The sequence below is a fragment of the Poecilia mexicana genome, unplaced genomic scaffold (assembly GCF_051168715.1).
Source record: "Poecilia mexicana isolate PSO_F unplaced genomic scaffold, ASM5116871v1 scaffold_7, whole genome shotgun sequence".
Lineage (NCBI taxonomy): Eukaryota > Metazoa > Chordata > Actinopteri > Cyprinodontiformes > Poeciliidae > Poecilia > Poecilia mexicana.
The window spans coordinates 1,056,086-1,076,984 of NW_028263376.1; the positions used below are offsets into that span (position 1 = coordinate 1,056,086).

Here is a 20,899-nt window from a genome sequence, read left to right on the forward strand (position 1 = left end):
ACCAGCTACAGCTACATGACACAATAAAATGTAAAATATGATCAAAATTGCTTCTCAGAATAATCTGAAAGATCCATATTCCCATAAAAACACCTAGATATTAAATACTTAATACATGTTACCAATATTAAATATTCCATTTCTGTGTTACAATGTGTGATGGTCTCGTGCCATCCCTAAAAACATAACACCCTGGGAATTTGCCCATATTGCTCATATAAGAATCCACCACTGTTGCACCATTAAACATAGCAATTGAGGCAATGCCCTGACGGTAAATAACGCTCAACCATGAACACTGACCAAGGAGCAACAAGCAAGAAGTAACCAAACAGAAGGCGCTCATCGGGACTGTTTTCACTCTCTCTCCCAGTACATGAAACCAGGTAGTCTGACACCATGGCAGACATTACAGCTGCCACTTTGAACAAAAACAAAGAGCAATGTGCATGCTCTGCGTGCTCTTTCGTTCTTGTGTTTTAGTTATTTGTTAATTTAAATATCAACGTACATAATTAAATAATGATGCAGTGTACACAGAGCATTACTAGAACAAAGAACGGGTGTTCTGTCAGGTCAGATCGTCATACTCTTAACACGAACTCACGGTGTTCTGTCAGATCAGCATACGTTGTCAGATAGTCGTACGCTTAGCTCAGACATGCATACGCTGTCATTACCATATGATTTTATTTAATCAGCAACATAGAATCATGACGTAGATCATCATACACTTGGTTATTAACAGTTGTATGGCATCCAGCTGCAGCCAGACCTACTTTAAATACACTTTGAAACCACGACAACGCATGTATATCTATCTAGTTATCATATTATGTCATATTATAAACAATTTAATGACTTATTTTCGTCATAACTTGTTGCATATGCTGAACTGACAACTCCACTGACGGTTGGACTTCTTAAGGCGAATGCGCTGGCATGGTACTCACTGCATGTATGCTAGGAACATAGAATCATGACGTAGATCTGTTATTAACAGTTGTATGGCATCCTGACTTAGCGGTTAAGTGAGTTTTACACGGGCGTGTGTTGTAGCTGACTCCAGCCAGACCTGCTTTAAATACACTTTGCAACCATGACAACAAATGTATATCTATATAGTTATCATTGAAAACAATTTAATGACTTATTTTCGTCATAACTTGTTGCATATGGTGAACTGACAACTCCTCTGACGGTCGGACTTCTTAATGCGCATGCGCAGGCATGGTACTCACTGCACGTATGCTATTCTGACAGTGTATGGTAATCTGATAGAACAACGGCTCTCAGTGAGTGACACTCCAGTCCTATCTAATAAATAAAGAGCCGTGGAGAAGAATCGACTGTTTCTGAATGTCACATCAATATATTGCAGACTTTTGGACATAGCGTTGTCCTATATATGCGACAAGTCAGTCAACATCTCCGCACAATAATTCAGGCAGTGAGTGACTTTTTTTCATCACAAATTCTTATGTGTCTCTGTACAGCTAGCTTTGCTAACATCACGTTAACGGGCTTACCTTCTTTGAGCTACTTTTCTAAGTGACGAAAATAGTTAGACGTTGTCCCCATCGTCTCTGAAAGCGAAGCGCTGCTGAGTTAGCTCTGGCCATCGGATTTCTTACTATTTATGCAGCGCTATTATATTACTGACGATTAGACAAACATTTTCTGCCGCTGAGAGAAAACCACTGCGCATGTCCTGGAGCGCCGCGTGCGAGTGAAAGGTGGGGAGGGTGGAGGGGGAGGAGGGAGTAGCGCCGCGCGCGAGTGAAAGGTGGGGAGGGGGAGAAACACGTAGTTGCTTGGATTTTAATCGGTGCGTTTTGCATCCACTGAAAACAAAGATGTTAAATAAACTGGACAGTATGCTGTACGTTTAGTGATATTTTCACAGTTGCGGTCTTGACTGGTCTTGAAATAAAATGCCGAGTCCTCAGAGCCCGAGACCGAGACAAGACCGAGACCAAATGCGGTCGAGTCCGAGACGAGACCGAGACCATCAGAAAACGGTCTTAAGACCGGACTCGAGACCAAGACCGATCTCGAGTACCACAACACTGGCTAGCATACATGCAGTGAGTACCATGCCAACACATGCGCCTTAAGAAGTTCGACCGTCAGTGGAGTTGTCAGTTCAGCATACGCAACAAGTTATGACGAAAATAAGTCATTAAATTGTTTATAATATGACATAATATGATAACTAGATAGATATACATGCGTTGTCATGGTTTCAAAGTGTATTTAAAGCAGGTCTGGCTGCAGTTGGATGCCATACAACTGTTAATAACTGTTAATAATGATCTACGTCATGATTCTATGTTGCTGATTAAATAAAATCATATGGTAATGACAGCGTATGCATGTCTGAGCTAAACGTACGACTATCTGACAACGTATGCTGATCTGACAGAACACCGTGAGTTTGTGCTAAGCGTATGACGATCTGACCTGACAGAACACCTGTTCTTTGTTCTTGTAATGCTCTGTGTGCACTGCATCATTATTTTATTTAATTATGTACGTTGATATTTAAATTAACAAATAACTAAAACACAAGAAAGAAAGGGCATGCACTCTTTGATTGTTTTTGTTCAAAGTGGCAACTGTAATGTCTGCCATGGTGTCAGACTACCTGGCTTCATGTACTGGGATAGAGAGTGAAAACAGTCACGATGAGCGCCTTCTGTTTGGTTAATTCTTGCTTGTTGCTCCTTGGTCAGTGTTGGTAGTTGAGCGTTATTTACCGTCAGGGCATTGCCTCAATTGCTATGTTTAATGGTGCAGACAGTGGTGGTTTCTTACATGAGCAATATGGGCAAATGCCCAGGGTGTTATGTTTTTAGGGATGGCACGAGACCATCACACATTTTAGCACAGAAATGGAATATTTAATATTGGTAACATGTATTAAGTATTTAATATCTAGGTGTTTTTTATGGGAATATGGATCTTTCAGATTATTTTGAGAAGCAATTTCGATCATATTTTACATTTTATTGTATCATGTAGCGTGGACCGCTGGTCTTGGTCTTGACTCGGTCTCGACTTTCATCAGTCTTGGTCTTGACTTGGTCTCGGACCCTAAAAGTCTTGGTCTTGTCTCGGTCTCGATACACTCTGGTCTTGGTCTTGTCTTGGTCTCGGGTTAGGTGGTCTTGAACACAACACTGATACAGACTTTATAATCTGTACTCTTTTGGTTGAATGCAGTATTTATTTCCACTTTGGCTTTATGTTTAGTTTTTATTCAAGTACGTTTTTTTGTTCATGGAGAATCCATTTTATTTTTGGTAGTTTTGTTTATTTAGTTTATTAGTTCCAATGTTATGTGTTCTTTTGAAAATAAAGTACATCTATCTATGGCAGGAAATCGCATGCATTATTAGTAATTTCCATTAAATCAGTGTCAAGAGGTCTTGAAACAATATTATCGTTTATCGCAATAATTTTTTAGACAATTAATCGCTCAGAAAAATTTGTTACATCAGGCCTATATATATATATATAGAGAGAGAGAGAGAGAGAGAGAGAGAGAGAGAGAGAGAGAGAGAGAGAGAGAGAGAGAGAGAGAGAGAGAGAGAGAGAGAGAGAGAGAGAGAGAGAGAGAGAGAGAGAGAGAGAGAGAGAGAGAGAGAGAGAGAGAGAGAGAGAGAGAGAGAGAGAGAGAGAGAGAGAGAGAGAGAGAGAGATTATCCCTCTTTCCTGTGTCCAGACAGAGGTATAATCAGTAGTTCTAGTCGCAGTAGGCCTGCTTGTCCTGAAGATCCTGGAACTTCCACTTTGTCTTCCTAAAATGGCGCCTCCTCACCCTGACTCTCATACTGATAAGAGGAACCAAAGAGCACTGTTAAGTTAAAAGCACTTCTTCTGAAGTTGGGATATTTTTCCTCCAACAGGTTCCAGAGGAATCACCTCAAACCAGATGTGGGACTGGATTTTATTTCACTGTCATTTGTGAATGCTCCTTATTTTCAACAGTGGACCTATAAAGGTTGAAAAAAGTTATCATTTTAGAGAAAATCTCAACATCAATATTTCCACTAAATAAGAGACGAAAATAAATAGCATGTTTGATAAAGGAAAAGCCTCTCAGACTCTGAGCTCAAAGTAAGATGGCAGAAAATACCAAACTATTTTTAAAATATTAGACAATTAATTTAATTACACATAATTATCAAGATAGAAGCCATTTCTTTGTTAAATACTTAATGAAACATATTCACTGTATTTGATGTTTGTTGTGAATGACATATACTCACAAACAGGGGTGCCGCCAGGAATCGTGGGCCCCCTGACAAAAAATTTGTTTGGGCCCCCCCTGTGCAGCTGCTGTTACAATTTTTTGAGTCTATTTGACCCATAAAAAGCATCACAATTTTAAAGGCCTGCATCTGCCTTGCTTTCTTTGGTTCAGTACTGATAATTAGCACAATATTTACTGCTCATGAATGTAACATCCAACAGTCCACATCCAGTATGCAAGTAGGTTGCTTACATTTTTTCTATTAGTTTTAGATACTGAAATGTCTCTCCCCATGAGCAACAGTCAAAAGCAATGTGCAACTACACATAAGACAATCCAGACTTCTCAAAAATGCTATGTAGTTGCATTTTATTCAAGCTGCAGTACATAACTTTAATAAAAAATATGTTTTCTCCATATTTGTTAAAGCTGTAACCATGTCGTAGCAGTTTGTTATGAGACAGATAATCTGTGAAAACAATCAATCTCCTCCATCTCCTTCCTGAATTACTATTACTGGTTAAAGTAATGAACCGTTCTGACCAAAACAGCCAATCAGAACTAGTAGGACGCTCTTAGCGCTGTCAATTAGCCTCATTCACTCACTACTAAATGTGTTAACGGTGGAGAAACAACTTATTACAAGAAACCATTTATCTGCCGTCATTGGTAGCTATGCTAACTAAACTGAGCATTCACAGTTTGAATCTGCGTAGCTCTGTGCTATGCTAGCTGCGACACGGCAGAAATCAAGGGGGAGGAAGGATGAGCAGCACCACATGAGATTGTGATTGACAGCACTAAAACTCTCCTGCCACTGACTGGTTGTTTCTAGCACTGGGAGAAAGCAGAGGAAATACATTTTTCACAGATTACCTCTCATACCATACTGTCACAACATAATGATAGTTTTAAAAAATCTGTGAAAAAAATATTTATATAAAAGTGACATACTGCAGTTTTAATTTCACTTAGAGAACAGGTCAGGAGGTGGGTTAGAGCTGCTGCTGACTGACTCATCTGTTAAGTGAGTTAAATTATGAAAATGTTGGTAAATTTTTTCCTTAATTCATTAAATGCTAGCGAAAAGGAGGCAAACAGTAGTTTGTAGCTAAGCTAATTATGCTAAATGGTTGATAATCTCACATAGTCTACCCACCTCTCTTGGAGAAAAACTGGGTTATAAATTGACACTCTTGCCTTTTTCTCTTCCTACCCCTCTCTCTTTTTTTGAAAACCTGATTTTATAACTTTTCTTAGCAGTAACTGCCACAGTCGTTCTTGTTTCCTACTGTCTGCTGGTGAACAGCGTCACTCTCAAGCGCTCCAAGCACGAACGAACCATTTAACGCAGTGTTCAGGGCAAATATGGATGTGTGTTTTTTGATCTGGGAGTGGGAACATTAAATTTTTACTGCTCAAAACAATCTTTGAAAATACAATATGATTAATTCTGTAATTGACAGGGCTCCATTTTTTTTCTATGAACAAAAAATAAATAATTAAATTGTGGAGGGCCCCCTGTTGGTCAGGGCCCCTAGAATTGTCATCATTTTTCCCCCCTATAACGCGCCACTGCTCGCAAACGAACAAGGTAATTTCACATCTCAGTATTGATAAAAACATGTTGCGTGAATCAAGCTGGCCAAAATCACTAACCAAGACACAAAATAATATGCTGCATTACCATCCAGAAACACTCAGAACTACCCCACAGCATTACGTTCAGGATCCTTACAATTGTACAAGTTTTTACTTTTACAGAGATTTCTGAAGGATAGCAAAATTACTGGATTTTGATTTGTTTTTCTAGCAAAATTACACTACTTGGAGATGGCATTTCAACGACCATCATGCCACCATTTGAAGAGTTATAACTGAAAAAACAGTAGACTTAATACACTGACTGCAGTAAACAATCTATTTATTGTCAATATAATTTCCCAACATAGATTTCTTCAAATACACCCATACCTGTCAAATTTTGGGTCTGAGTATATGGGAAATGTCTCTGTCCGGTGCTACTGTCAGAGGAGGGGGGAGTAAAACTAACATAAGAGCCGTGGGGGGAGGAGGGGATATTTATGGGAAAATAGAAATGAAGGGGCAGGATGGGAAAGGGGTGTAAGAAACCGTAGTTTCCCTTATGAATACACCATCCATCCTGTGATGGAAGTGGACCCGGTTCATCATTATGATGGGACAGAGAAACTCTCTTCCCTGAGTTCAGGTACAGAACCTGCTTTCTGACCCGGACCCCGCTTATTATCCACCGGCTTCCTGGGCTAACACAGTGCACATTATTTGTGGATACGTTTGAATCACAGGTTTTATACAGCATCACTAAACATAGCATACAAGTGAAATATAAGCGGCATCACCAACGTAACCTAGAGTTGCTAATACGACGTTAACTAGTCAGTTGTCTCATAGTAAAAGAAAAGTACCGCTTACCTCTTTGTGCAACTTCAAATGCCGAACAGTTGTAAGTTTTATCTCATCTGAGATCCTGGTCTTGCAGGTTTTGCATGTTTCACTCTATTTTTAGTTGGATATTTCATGATTGATGTACCCAAAAGAAATTACTCACTGGAGCATATCTGCTTTGAGAGTTTTTCGTCTCTCGTTTTTTCCCCCCATTATTTTTAAATCCTGTTAATTTGATTAGTTGTGCTGCAATTACGCACACGTACATATGGAGTGTGGAAAAACAGAGGGACGGTCTATGCCTGTTAATACAAATGAGTGAAATTAATTAATGGGGCCACTTTATAAATAGCAGTGATATTTTCACATTTACTGTCAACTTTAAACATTTATTAGCTCAAAAACACGACGGGCCGCTAGATGAATGACTGCCCTAGAGCCCAACCACTGGGCATAGCAAGTTTTCTGGGGAAAACCTATCATAACACGCTGACAGAGAATACTCCTGAATCTACTCACATCATGCTGACCCTGTAAGACTCCCAAGGAAAGGCAAACAGAGCAAACTGCCCCCTGCAGGCAACTGTGCATACCTCTCTCCTGATCCCCTGGTTTTGCTCCGTTTTTAGGAAGTTGAGCAGCACTTCTAGAAGGGAAGGGTATTTGCGGTACGGTTCCACCACGTAGCCTGTACTCGCTACCTGCTGACCCAGAGTCCACAGCGCCACCTGGAGGAAAGCCAGAAACAGACAGCTGATGCTGCTGAACACAGCCAATTCAGGAGAATAACACAGGTGAAACATTGCAGGTCTAATTTGATTTGGAGAAGAGGAACATCATCTAAAAGCAATTTTAGTTAATTATTAAAATGCAACAAAAGGTTTGTGCATTCACTGGTTCTCCATACTTGGCGTTTAGCCAATGAGGACGAGTCCTGCAGCATGTCCATGATGATTGGGAACAGCTCATCCATCCACTTCCTCATTTCCAGTCCGCTCACCTACACAATCACAAGAACATCACATCACAGATATCTTACAAATATCCCTGTTTTCTCAGCAGAATCCTATAAAATATTAAACAAACTTATGACTTTTTAGCAATCTAACTGCATGAAATGACAAAACCAAGTGGGAAAAGTTCCTGTTTCTTTATTTAGAGCCTGAAATGATTTTAAACCAGTCATCCAGGCCTTTGTTACTTTGTATTTCCCCTGTTTTCTGCCTGGTATTTCTGGCTTGTTGATTCATCAACAGGAGAGCCAGTTGCGAACACTCTGTATATGAACGTCTCCTGCACTTCAAAACAAGCTGGCCTCTAACAATTCTATCCCGACTCATCTGGGGGAGCCTTTTAGACACCTAGACAGATGGGGGTAAGAAGGACACTACTTCTTATTTTTTTACCTTATCCATCTCCATACAGGCAGACTCTATGCAGACGTATTCATCATGTATGATTGTGTGTGTGTTTAATACTCCTCCTAAAAGATTTTAGCATGAAACTGAACCGATACCGTTACCTGGGCCAGCTCGCCAATTGTAGCGAGGACACTGATCACCACTCCAGGGTTGGGATCTGGATCTTTAAGCTTCAGAATTAGAGCCTGCAAAAAAAAAATTTAAGCAAATTCAAAACCAGAAAGATTTATCACAAACATCTGAAACATGTTTGCCTTTACTTATTTAGAGGAAGTGTACAGTGTAGAAAAACTGATATAAAAATGTGCCTTACACTCATAAATGACATTGAAAATTTGCAGAATATTACCTTGAGAATGGGTTCCATATAGGGTCGTATGAGGCGGGGTGCGTTGGAGACCAGGTGGCCAAGCATACGAGCGCTCTGCTCTTTGTTCCTGCCAACACCACTGTGTTCCAGTTCGGTTAAAATCTAAAAAATATCCACACTTCTCATAAATTATTATGCTCTCTAAGTAAATGTTATGGTATGAAGTAAAACAACAAACTTCAGCTGTTCAACAAAAGGAAATTTGATTGCTTTACATGCAATATTATGGGCTTTGCTCCCCTCTAAAGGTGTCCGTGAGACAAAATGCAGCAGAATTATATTTGATTGGAAAAGCTACATAGCCTTTTTTAAAGTAAAAAATATATGATTATTTATAATCATACTTGTAAATATGTACTCCCCCCCTATAAAATATAAAAGAATAATCACATTAGGAAGCCTTCTGGAAATCATTCACATGCAATTTGAACAAAGTTTTCTCATTTTATTTTTAGATTTTCCATTACAAATGGTGCCCTCTAATTATTCACATTTTGCCATTTTCAAAATATTTTTATTATTTTCTATAGGGGTTAAGTGTTTGAAATGATTTGATGTGAAACATTTTTCCACTTTGTAAAAACAATGTTACCACTTCCACTTGAGAATAAAAAGCTTTGGTTTCAAGGATAGATAAAGTTCTGATTAATAACTTGTTGACATCTGGTCTGCACTTCTTTAGTTTTTAGACCAAGTCAGTCTAAAAGCTGGTTAGCAGGAAAGTGTAACTTTTACATATAAGCAACAGTTTACAGTTGGAAAATCAGTCTTTCTAGAAACAACTGCTTTTCCTAGTCTGTATGTTTTTGCTGCATCCCTAAAAAACAGCAAAACAAAACAAAAAAAAAACACAAAAAATCATATTTTTAAATTGCAAGAGTTAAAACAAACACTGAAAAAACTCATTTAAACCGAAAAATAAAATGTGGCAAACAGGATCAGTTAAAAACCTGGATGTCTTTCAATGCAGCTGTAAAAGTCCCAATAAAAAAAATCTAATATGTAATTTTACATTAAAGAGTCCTGAGTGTAATTTGCAGTTTATTAAGTACAATTTTCTCCTTCTGGCTTTCCAATTTGTGAGGAGAAACAAAAAATCCAAATGAACCCAGAGTATAAAAGCTGCTGAAATGTTTTCTGCTAACGGTCCTCCAAAGATGCCAACTCCTGATAAAGAGGTGAATGGCTGACATGAAGCCATCTGTGGGCGCCTCTTACCTGGATCAACATCTTCCGGAGGAAGGGCATGACGAAGGCAGGGTTCATGCTGCTCAGCCGTCCTATAGTGCAGATGGCCAGCTCTCTGATTTCAAACACTTCGTCGTTCAGAGCCACAAACAGAGCCTGCAGATTCTCAGCCTGGGCCAGGTGCGCATCAAAACGCTCATCAAGAGACGCAAGAACACAGTATCGAATGTCTGGATCTGCAGGAGAATCAGAACAGAAAGTAGTTCTGGGTTTTTACCGTAGTGTCACGTTTCCAAACAGAAGGTTGCTCATCAGAAATGAAGGTTTATGCGTTTTACAAGTCAATCGTCACACCTGGATCAGTGATGCCAACCACCAGCAGCTTGCTGAGCACATCTGCGACCACCTGCACAGCAGTCTGGCTGACGACGTGGCCGCTGATGAGATGGATGGACGGCGTAAGAAGTCGAGAGCAAGTTCGGGCCGCCTCCATTCGGATTTCCTTATGTTCGCTGTTCAAGAAGTGATCGGCACAGTGGCGCACAAACTGAGTCAGGGAGTGACCTGGACCCAAAGAACAGAATCGATTACTGCAACAATTACTAATGATTACTAATTAGTAATGATTTTATAAGGTAACTATTGATTCTATGGACAAATCCTTGAAAATATTGCTTTTCCATCACTGATCCAAATTTGTAAAGAAAGTGATAACTTCCAGTATCAATAAGTTTAAGAAAAAAGCATAAACAGCAGACTACATCTCCTGAGGAGACTCGGGTCCTTCAGTGTGCGGGGGGCTCTTCTCAGGACCTTCTTTGATGCTGTGGTGGCATCAGCCGTCTTTTACGGAGTGGTCTGTTGGGGCAGCAGCATCTCCACTGCTGACGGGAAGAGACTGAACAAGATCCTCAGGAAATCCAGCTCTGTCCTGGGGTGTCATGTTGACCCAGTGGAGGTGGTGGCAGACAGGAGAATGAGGACTAAGCTTCAGCGCATGCTGGAGTACCTGTCCCACCCCATGCACCACTCTCTGACAGCACTGAGCAGCAGCTCCTTTAGTGCCCGGCTGTGGCACCCTAAATGCGTGAAGGAAAGATACCGCAGGTCTGTCCTTCCGGCCGCCGTCAGACTGCACAACACCCGCTGCTCTCAGTAGTTCACTACTCTCCACTACAAGCAATAAACCTGGAATTTATTTATATTATATTTCAGTATTTCTATATTCACTTGTATTTTTTTGTATATATAGATTTTTATATTGGTTCTGCTCTGTCCTCTGTACTGCTGTAACAATGTAAATTGACTTAATTTCAACACAATGTAGGGATATTGAGTTCTATTGAATAGTAAAAAGTTTGAAATATAGGGATATTATTTTTTTTAACAAAATTTTAAATGAGGCCTACCTTATTTAAAGAGAAACTCACTCCAACGACTTTTCTGACTAAATAGACTAAATAATCCACCTCGTTTATGCCAATATTGCTCACCATCGCTCCTTCTCAGTCTACGCCAAACTACGCCCACACACACTCGAGCCCAAGGAAAGTCCATCCTGATTGGATGAAACCTGTGGCAGCGGGCTGGCCCTGGGCTAACCAAAATGAGCCCCAATTAGCCGCAAACCGAGAGGGCGTGGCTAGACGCCTGTTAATCATTCTGAGCCATGACAGACAGTAACACTGAATGGCACTGTCAGATGTTAGCCCTTCAGAAAGACCTAGGGATTTTCCCCTGGTGGTTTGACACCAGGTTTGTTGAAAATTCAACAAAATGTGATGCATTATTTATAAAATGTATTTATTTTTAGGTTGTTTATTTTAACAACTTTATAGTAAATTTCAGGGAGGGCTCTGCTCCTGCTGTTGGACCGCCCCAAACACTACTGGTAGTAATATTTCAAAGACAGAGCTTCACATCTGCTCCACCCGCAATGAACTCGTCTGCTTAAAGCTGCAGCAGGTAACTTAAACAAATACAAACAAAAAAAAAAGATTTTACATATGTATTAAAACTTTTGCTATGTAATAACATAAGATAATCTCTGGGGGAAAAAAATCGATCTGCCTCCTCCTAGCATTCTGCAGAATTACTCCACTCAGTCAGAAACAACCAATCAGAACCAGCATTAATCAGCTTGCTGTTCTCTCAGGAAGTTTTGATTCAGTAACTCGGAATTGTTTATTTTGATGCAACCTGCATTTGACTTTAAATGAACATTTATTTTTTCATGACATTATTTGAGATAGGCAGTGTTACTCATGTAAAATTTAAGCTGTTGAGAGCCTTACTATTAAATATTATTTTACTGACTGCAGGTTTTTCAGTTGTCCTTTTGACTGAATAGCTGCTGTATAGTGCCTGTTTATGTCTAAATTAGGTGAAGTTATTGCCAGATAATTTTTTCATTTTGTGAGATCATATTGCACCACTTATACCTAAAGCGAAAAATTAACAGCCAATCCAGGCGAGCGGCAGATATCGGTGATCGGCAAAGATCGGCCTCATGGGTGATAGTTCGTATACTCCAGATAACAGCTGACCAATTACAGTTGACAATTATTTCAATAATCGATAGATCATAGATCATCACTGTTGTAGCCCTAGTCCCTTTTTTTTTATCAAATATAAGCATTTACTATATGAATTTACAGAACATATGACCAAACTTTAAATATGAAACCAGCAAAAATCCGCAAACCATTGGGACAGAAAGACAAATGGACTAATGGACGAGTGGACAAATGAGATAACTGAAAGTCGGATGGATACTAAAAAATACTATGATACTTAAATCAAATTCCACACCTTAAGGGACTTTTTCCAAGACAATGAAGGAAGTCCTGAATGACTTCAAAGGTGCAAAAAGAATCGGAGGAAATTATTTTGGTGTCAGAGATTGTTACCTTCGAATTCAAAGCTTCCCAGAGTGCGCAGGGCTAAAGTGATGCTGCCGACGTCACTGGCCTCAGGGATGTTGGTGAGGCTGGGAGAGGCCAGCTGGTGAGCCAGGCCTTTGGGCATGCCCGGGTGTCGCAGGGGCTTGTGCATCAGCACCAGGGAAAGCATCTTCAGCAAGCCGTCCTGGATGTCTTTTTTCAGCTGGGGGATTTGACGGCTCAGGTCGTACAGCACTGCTGTGAGTGCCGGGCTAAAGAGAAAAACTAAAATCTGTGAGATTGTGTTGAAACCCAAACATAAACCCCATGTGTGTCCTACGTTTGGTACCTGAGCCCCACGGCTAACATGGGCTCTAGGAGCTCCTTGATGTCTGGCTGGATGCTGGGGCCCATGGCTCTGGACAGCATGCTAATGCAGGTGAACACAGTGGCATCCACCTGAATGGTCTTCTGCCTTCTGCATAGGTCAAAGGTCAAAAAGCAACATTGTCATTCATTATTTTTCCATCAACCTACCCAAATACAAAATGGTCAGTTTTTCTTCTTTTAAATACTAAGGTGACTTTTGGGGAATAATTGAGAAAACGTACATATTTAGAGATAGATTTATATTGGGACACCCCTAAATATAATCACTTTTAAATCGAAACAGGTGTTGGATAAAATCTGTATCTGCAGGCTTTATAAAAACTGGAGTTTAAAAATTTGTCACAATATTTGGATATTTGCATGTCTAGTTAAAAAAAAAAAAAAAAAAAGACAGAAGAAATTGTTTCCAATGACTGACTTGTGAGCAAAGTCCTTGGGAGGCAGAGCAGCCTTGATGATCTCCAGAATCTTCATGAGGTACGGCTGGATTTCCGTCCTGACAGCCACCACCAGCAGCCCCAGAGCCTGGAAAGCCGCCGTCCTCTCCTTCTCCTTCTTCAGGCAGCCCAGCAGGTAGCCCATGGTGTCAGACAGGTACTGATCTGCCAATTAGAAAGCACATCATTACAAACCAAACACAGAAAAACAAGGGATTTGACCCTGAATGTCCCACCTGTGAAGGTATGTGGCTGGAAGGCAGCCAGACGTGGCAGCAGGTTAAGGATGGTCATCTGAATCAGAGGGTTCTTACTGGTTTTATACTTCAGAACCCAACGACACACCTGATTGAGGCAAAGCACATTTCATTACAGACGCACAAATATCTGTCATCAGTCTTGATACTGAAAAAACTCTAGATCAGGTATCTGTGGCAATGTGATCAATACATAAGGGTAGATCTATTTAGTCTAGCTCTATGCTTTGTGCTCTGAGCGGTCATAATTTATTAATTATCTTACATCATATTTAGCATTTTCTGAACCATTTGAAAGAAGGCTTGTAGTTGTAGTTTTGTTATAGGTTTGAGGTTGTAGTTTATTTTTACGTGTTTGACCAAGACGGTCTAACTTTTGTTTTTAGTCAGTTTCAGTTTCTTTATTATGTATTTTCCATTGGCTGTTATTCTGCTAACTGGGCTGACTGATCAAATTAAAGGTGTTTTCCATGATAGCTTGTGAAGCTGTTGGTGTGGATCAGTGAGCTGTACTGGTTATCAAATAAACTAGTAATTCAGTATATTTATGTCTGCGTTTAAAAAAGAAACATTTTATTCTTAGTCTTTTCCTCCTGCTCTCAGTGAAGGCGGATGCTTTTTTCCTCCGCTCCCTTCCTGCCCTTGCATGCCCTGCTTGCTCTGTTTTTGTGCTGTCTTTTTCTCTATTTTTGGAGCCTTCCTTTGCACACCCTCCAAATCTACAAATTATGGATCTGGTCAACCGGTCTCTCAATGAAATTGACAGTGGCGCAAAAAGTGGGAATGCACTGTATGCAACGCATACGATGTGGGGAATTTTTTTCTCTAGTCAGCATTTTATGTACTTAACAGCTGTTTGTGTATGAAATGATCAATAACAGAAGACGAAAAAACTCGCCCGGACGTGGGTCACCGGGGCCCCACTCTGGAGTCAGGCCTGGAGGTGGGGCATGTTGGCAAGCGCCTGGTGGCCAGGCTTTTACCCATGGAGCCCGGCCAGGCTCAGCCCAAAGAGGAAACATGGGTCCCCCTTCCAATGGGCTCACCACCTGTAGGAGGGGCCAGAGGGGTCGGGTGCAATGTGTGATGGGTGGTGGCCGAGGGAGGGGACCCTGGCGGTCCGATCCTGAGCTACAGAAGCTGGCTCTTGGGAAGAGGCTGAGAGGTTCCGGCTAGAAATAGTCGGTCTCGCCTCAAAGCATGGCTCTGGTTCTGGAACCAGTCTCCTTGAGAGGGGCCGGACATACTTCCTCTCTGGAGCTGCCCACGGTGAGAGGCATCGGGCAGGAGTGGGCATACTTGTTGCCCCCCATCTTGACACCTGTAAGTTGGGGTTTACCCTGGTGAACAAGAGGGTAGCCTCCCTCCGCCTATGGGTGGGGGGGACGGGTCCTGACGGTTGTTTGTGCTTACGGGCCGAACAACAGTTCAGATTACCCACCCTTCTTGGAGTCCTTGGAGAGGGTACTAGAGAGTGCCCCTCCTGGGGACTCCCTTGTTCTGCTGGGGGACTTCAACGCTCATGAGGGCAATGACAGTGAGACCTGGAGGGGCGTGGTTGGGAGGAACGGCCCCCCAATCTGAACTCGAGCGGTGTTCTGTTGTTGGACTTCTGTGCTCGTCACGAACTGTCCATAATGAACACCATGTTCAGGGATAAGGATGTCCATATGTGCACTTGGCACCAGGACACCTTTGGCCACAGTTCGATGATCGACTTTGTCATCGTTTCATCGGATCTGCGGTCGTATGTCTTGGACACTCGGGTGAAGAGGGTGCAGAGCTGTCCACTGACCACTACCTGGTGGACTGCCTTGCTGGCCTCAGGGATGTTGGTGAGGCTGGGAGAGGCCAGCTGAATGGTCTCTGGTGGTGAGTTGGCTCCGGTGGTTGGGGAGGATGCCGGACAGACCTGGCGGGCCCAAACGAGTTGTGAGGGTCTGCTGGGAACGTCTGGCAGTCCCTGTGAGACGAAGCTTTAACTCCCATCTCCGGCATAACTTTGAACACATTCCGGGGGATGTGGAGGACATTGAGTCTGAGTGGACCATGTTCCGTGCCTCCATTGTCGAGGCAACATATCATTGCTGTGGCCACAAGGTTGTCGGTGCCTGTCATGGCGGCAACCCTCGAACCCATTGGTGAGGGATGCTGTCAGGCTAAAGAAGGACTCCTATCGGGACTTTTTGGCCTGTGGGACTCCAGAAGCAGCTGATGGGTACCGGCAGGTGAAGCGGCATGCGGTTCAGGTGGTTGCTGAGGCAAAAACCCGGATGTGGGAGGAGTTTGGAGAGGCCATGGAAAAAGACTTCCACATGGCTTCAAGGCGATTCTGGTCCATCATCCGGCGTCTCGGGAGGGGGAAGCGGTGCAGCACCAACACTGTTTATAGTGGGGATGGCGTGCTGCTGACCTCGACTCGGGACATTGTGGGCCGGTGGCCAGAATACTTCGAAGACCTCCTCAATCCCACCAACATGCCTTCCATTGAGGAAGCTGAGCCTGGGGTCTCTGGGTTGGGCTCTCCAATCTCTGGGGACGAGGTCGCCAAGGAAGTTAAAAAGCTCCTCAGTGGCAGGGCCCCGGGGGTGGATGAGATTCGCCCGGAGTTCCTTAAGGCTCTGGATGTTGTAGGGTTGTGTTGGCTGATGCGACTCTGCAATATTGCATGGACATCGGGAGCAGTTCCTCTGGATTGGCAGACTGGGGTGGTGGTCCCCCTGTTTAAAAAGGGGGACCGAAGGATGTGCTCCAATTACAGAGGGGTCACACTCTTAAGCCTCCCTGGCAAGGTCTATTCAGGGGTCCTGGAGAGGAGGGTCCGGTGGATAGTCGAACCTCAGATTCAGGAAGAGCAGTGTGGTTTTCGTCCTGACCATGGAACACTGGACCAGCTGCTACCCCCGCGAACCGACCCCGGATAAGCGGAAGAAAATGAATGGATGGATGGACTACGCAGCCGCGGTGAGCTGCTATCAACCCACATCTTTTTAAAGACACGGGTTGATAGCAGCCCGCGTCTTTAAAGGGGGTGAAGGAGGAGGGTGCAGATGACATGTTCCCATACACCGCAGAAAGTATGTAGTTGCACCCTTGGCAATTGATAAAATTTTCTCCACGAGAAGACTGGGCACAGGAGAGCCCTCTTGTCCTGCAGGGTTACACCCGGCCTGGATTTATTCATGATAACAGGATTTCTGCTGTTTGGAGCTTGTGGATTCCTGGCTTATTGACAAATTTGTGACTGACTTGGCCAAAGGTAAGGTAAGGTAATTTTATTTATATAGCACATTTTCAGCATCAAGGCAATTCAAAGTGCTTAGGGCCGAACTAGCGAACACTCAGTCTGTTGGTGTGGACAGACCAAGTTGGATGCGAGTCTTGCGGAGACTCGCAGCCAAGCTGAGGACTCCAAAACTCACAAACGGAATGGAATTGATCTCGGAGAAGTTGCTAGTTTCAGTTCAGTGGAACGGCCACACTAATTTGGATAATTGGGAACTGACATGTATCGGAGAGACTTTATGGGAGATTAAAATTTATAATCTACCCGACCTATACATTTTGTATCTGAATTGGCTTTCCCATGTTGCCTTGGAAGGGCTGCATATTTCCAATCTCCTTGAAGATATGTAAACATAATGCAGCTGTGGAGCTGAGCACTCCCAAGGACATGCCTTGATAACAACATCTTATCGGACTTCTGCCAGGAGGCTGAGCAACGTGTTTTTATGGCCCTGTGATGTCACCGCCTTCACTCATGTCTTTGTTTTGTCCATTGTTTTGTTTTGTCTGAATGTTGCTATGTGCCCTAATGTGTCCTTTCCTCTTTTTATTTAATTTCCCTTTTACTATTTAGAAACTGTGGAGTATTCACTTTTAACCCAGAAAAGGAAATAGTCACTCTTTAGCTTAATTTTTTTAGAAAATGTAGAGTACTCACTATTTAAACCAATATTATACTTCTTAGATTAATGTTTAGGTTATTATGCAGAAAGACTCCTATTACTGCAACCCAGAAAAGGAATTAGAACAAACTTAGAATCCAGAAAATAATCTTCCAGAACAGGAACATTTAGTTTTTATTATTACTTAGAAACTGTGGAGTACTCATTACTTTTACAAATTTAGAGCATACATAGAAAGTCCAGATAATCCTTACTTATACTTATCCAGCAACGCAGAAGTCCAGGAGATATTTATACTTACTTAAACTTACTTAGCAACCCTGAACAGGGATTAGAACAAACTTAGAATCCAGAAAAACTACCTTAGCGTCTACATTTTAGACTCCAACCCAGAAATGGAATTAGACCAGAGGATACTTACTTATACTTATCTACCAAGCCTGAATAGGAGTATCTAGTTTATATACTTTGATCAACATTATTAGACTAACTTTTAGACTCCTGTTCTTCCAACCCAGAAATAGAATTAGACCAGAGGATACTTAGCAACTATGAACAGGAGCAACTAGGTTACATACTTTAGGTCAACATTAGATTATTTTTCTTCTTTTCCTCTTTCCTTTGGTTTGTTATTTTGTTTATATTCATGTAAAGCACTTTGTATTGCCTTGTTTCTGAAAATGTGTTGTATAAATAAAATTACCTGTACTTTTACCTTTAATCAGTTCAGTTGATTTTCCATATCAGATCGGTATCAGCCGATTGAAACCTCAGGTATCAATATGGCAAATGAAACAGGTGGACCGCTGCGTCTCTATGTTTCACATGTTGAAACCAGTAGAACTGTGTTGATATTGCTCTGTCTGGTGTGACTCCCACCTGGTCGAATCTTTCCTCCATCAGCTCTCGGCAGTACCGGCTCTCCACCAGGGAGCTCTTGGCAGGTACCGGCGTGGCGCCGAAGCCCAGGAAACTTTGCGGCGTGCTGTAGCCTAGCAACCCCAGCAGGGCGTTGGACTGCTGTGGCTGCACTGACTGGAAGCTGGTGAAGGGCGTGATGTGGCGAGGCTTTGTTCCAAATCCCATCAGCTCCTTGCAGTATTTATCGTGAACCAGCTGCTGCTGGGTTATCTCCTCCATCTCTTCGCGCATTCGCTGCAGAAGGGGGAAAAACTTAGCTTGTTGACACAAACCGAGCATCTAGAGGGAAATGCCAACTCACCTCTCCCTCCATGCTGCTGATCCGGACCAACTCGTTAAGGATCAGCAGCGCACCATGAACTCTATCGTCACGATTCATCCCCTTCTCCTTGGCCAGAGTCTCATCAAAGCCTCTTTCTGCCTCCTCAAAGGTTTGCTGTCCCACAAAACACAAACACTTACAGCTGCACTGTCTAACTACCATCAAAAACAGGCATTTTACATTTTTATTAAAACTGTCAACATGTTGTGACAGTGTAATATGAGACAGGTAATCTTTGAAAAAACTGAGTTTGTCCACCTCTTCCCTGAGCTACTATTGTTGTCTGAAGAAATACAGCGCTCCAAATCAAAAACAACCAATCACAGTCAGGATTGAGATTTAAGCACTGTCAATCAATCATGTGTAAGCGCTGCCCAATGTGCTAATGAAACAACTTACTGTTCCAGGAGAAGTGTTTATCTACCGTCACTGGTGGCTATGCTAACTAGCCTTAGCATTCACAACAGGCTCTGCTGACAGGGAGAAGCTGTAGTGTAGTCGAGAAAGCAGACTGTACATGAGGATGATTGCCAGCACTAAGACTCTGATTGGTTGTTTCTAGTTAGCGTTAACAGAGAAGCTAAATTTTTTTCACAAATTATCTCCCATAGCATCAACAAATATAAAATAAAAACTACATTTTGCAGCTTTAACTCCTACTGCTTAGCAGAAAAACCTTCCACCCCAATATTTCAGAGATTTTTTCAGCTCAAGTCAAAGCCTTACTTTGTACCACTGAGGCTTCTGCATTTCCTTGGTCTCTCTCTGCGTGGTGAGGATGAGACAGGCCCGCAGAGCAGACACCGCTCCCTCTCGAATGGCCTGCTTCGGATCCCACACCGCGTAGAAGATGTTGTCGAAGAAAGGCTGCACTTGCTGAAAGAAGAAGGTTGGCGCGCTCACAGCCAGCTCCCTCAACACCAACACCTGGAGGAGATGCAAAGCCGCTCGATCCGTCACTGCTTTCCAGTTTAGAAACTGACACACAGCTGTCACAAAAAACACTATAGCAATGTTGAAGAAGGGTCAAGCTTTTCAAGGCAGCAAAATATGAATCTAAAAAGTACACAGACTTCAGGAACTTCAAAGTTAATGTCTGGCTTCTTCTTTTGCAGAATTATGACGCACATCTCACATCAATGAAGGAAAAGTTGGATGATTGTGACATGACCGTTTTGACTACAGAGGCTTTGAAAACAATGGGATGTACATCCAGGTTAGGACCATTCAGATGGTTGTTTAAAAACATTTCTATAAACTATGAAAAAGGCATAATATAGGTCAACAATATAGAAAACAGAGCAAGGAGAATAAACGACTTCAACACTAAACACATTATTAAAACTCAAGAGAGCAATGGCAGCCATAATTTATATGGTGTGATCTGCCCTCACATCCCCTCAAACAGGTCCAGGTATTTGAACAACAAACACAGTCAAGTGTTGACGGACAGTGACTTACCGCTGCATGGCGTCTCCCTTCATTCCTGTCGGCTCCCAGCCACTCCAGAGCCCGCTTCACCTCAAACTCCACATACTCGGCAGTAAACGTGTCTCCGGCCATCGATAGGTGGCCCATGGCTTTAGAGGCCATCTCCATAACCACTGGATCACTGGAAGGGAGCAGGTTACGGAGGTAGTTGGCAAATCGACTGATCCTGGTGGCATTCCCTCCCTCCACTCCGATCAGACTCACTGGAAAGAAACGGCCAGCATCAGATGCTGATTTCCAACAAAGCCCAGGTTCATAATCACCTGAGTGAGAAGCTTGTGCCGGAAGCTTACCTATAGCAAGGATGCCGCCTTTCTTCTCATTCACGTCAGAGCTGGATACCAGCTCAAATATGTGGTGGTTTAACTCATCGTAGAATGTTGTGGCTTCATCTTGGCTCAACTGTGGCACAAAAACCATACAACATATAAATGGACTCTTAAGACACCACTGCCATGGTGGTACAAGTGCTGGAACTGTGGAGATTAGAAACTCATGACTAAATTTCACAGCTGGTTGCTATGACGACAATAGTAACAAGCTGTTTATAGCTATGGATTTGTCAATAGAAATAAACTTTATTTATGGCTACTGTGAGTAAGTGTGAGTATCTATTGCGATGAAACT

General features: G+C 42.4%; 1 protein-coding gene across 2 annotated transcripts in view; it reads right to left on the bottom strand.

Annotated features, from left to right (window-relative positions):
- The window catches only part of mtor (mechanistic target of rapamycin kinase), a 169,998-nt gene that overhangs the window by 146,869 nt on the left and 2,230 nt on the right, over positions 1 to 20,899 (bottom strand). For both annotated transcript variants that reach the window (XM_088006846.1, XM_088006845.1), the window contains exons 3-17: positions 20,566 to 20,674; positions 20,243 to 20,475; positions 19,508 to 19,708; positions 18,761 to 18,895; positions 18,418 to 18,693; positions 13,610 to 13,718; positions 13,355 to 13,538; positions 12,896 to 13,024; positions 12,574 to 12,818; positions 10,019 to 10,228; positions 9,695 to 9,900; positions 8,456 to 8,578; positions 8,208 to 8,291; positions 7,593 to 7,685; positions 7,279 to 7,413 (exon numbers count right to left, since the gene is read on the bottom strand). In XM_088006846.1, coding sequence (XP_087862972.1) covers positions 7,279 to 7,413; positions 7,593 to 7,685; positions 8,208 to 8,291; positions 8,456 to 8,578; positions 9,695 to 9,900; positions 10,019 to 10,228; positions 12,574 to 12,818; positions 12,896 to 13,024; positions 13,355 to 13,538; positions 13,610 to 13,718; positions 18,418 to 18,693; positions 18,761 to 18,895; positions 19,508 to 19,708; positions 20,243 to 20,475; positions 20,566 to 20,674 — 2,472 coding nt within the window. The remainder of the gene's footprint in view (positions 1 to 7,278; positions 7,414 to 7,592; positions 7,686 to 8,207; positions 8,292 to 8,455; positions 8,579 to 9,694; positions 9,901 to 10,018; positions 10,229 to 12,573; positions 12,819 to 12,895; positions 13,025 to 13,354; positions 13,539 to 13,609; positions 13,719 to 18,417; positions 18,694 to 18,760; positions 18,896 to 19,507; positions 19,709 to 20,242; positions 20,476 to 20,565; positions 20,675 to 20,899) is intronic.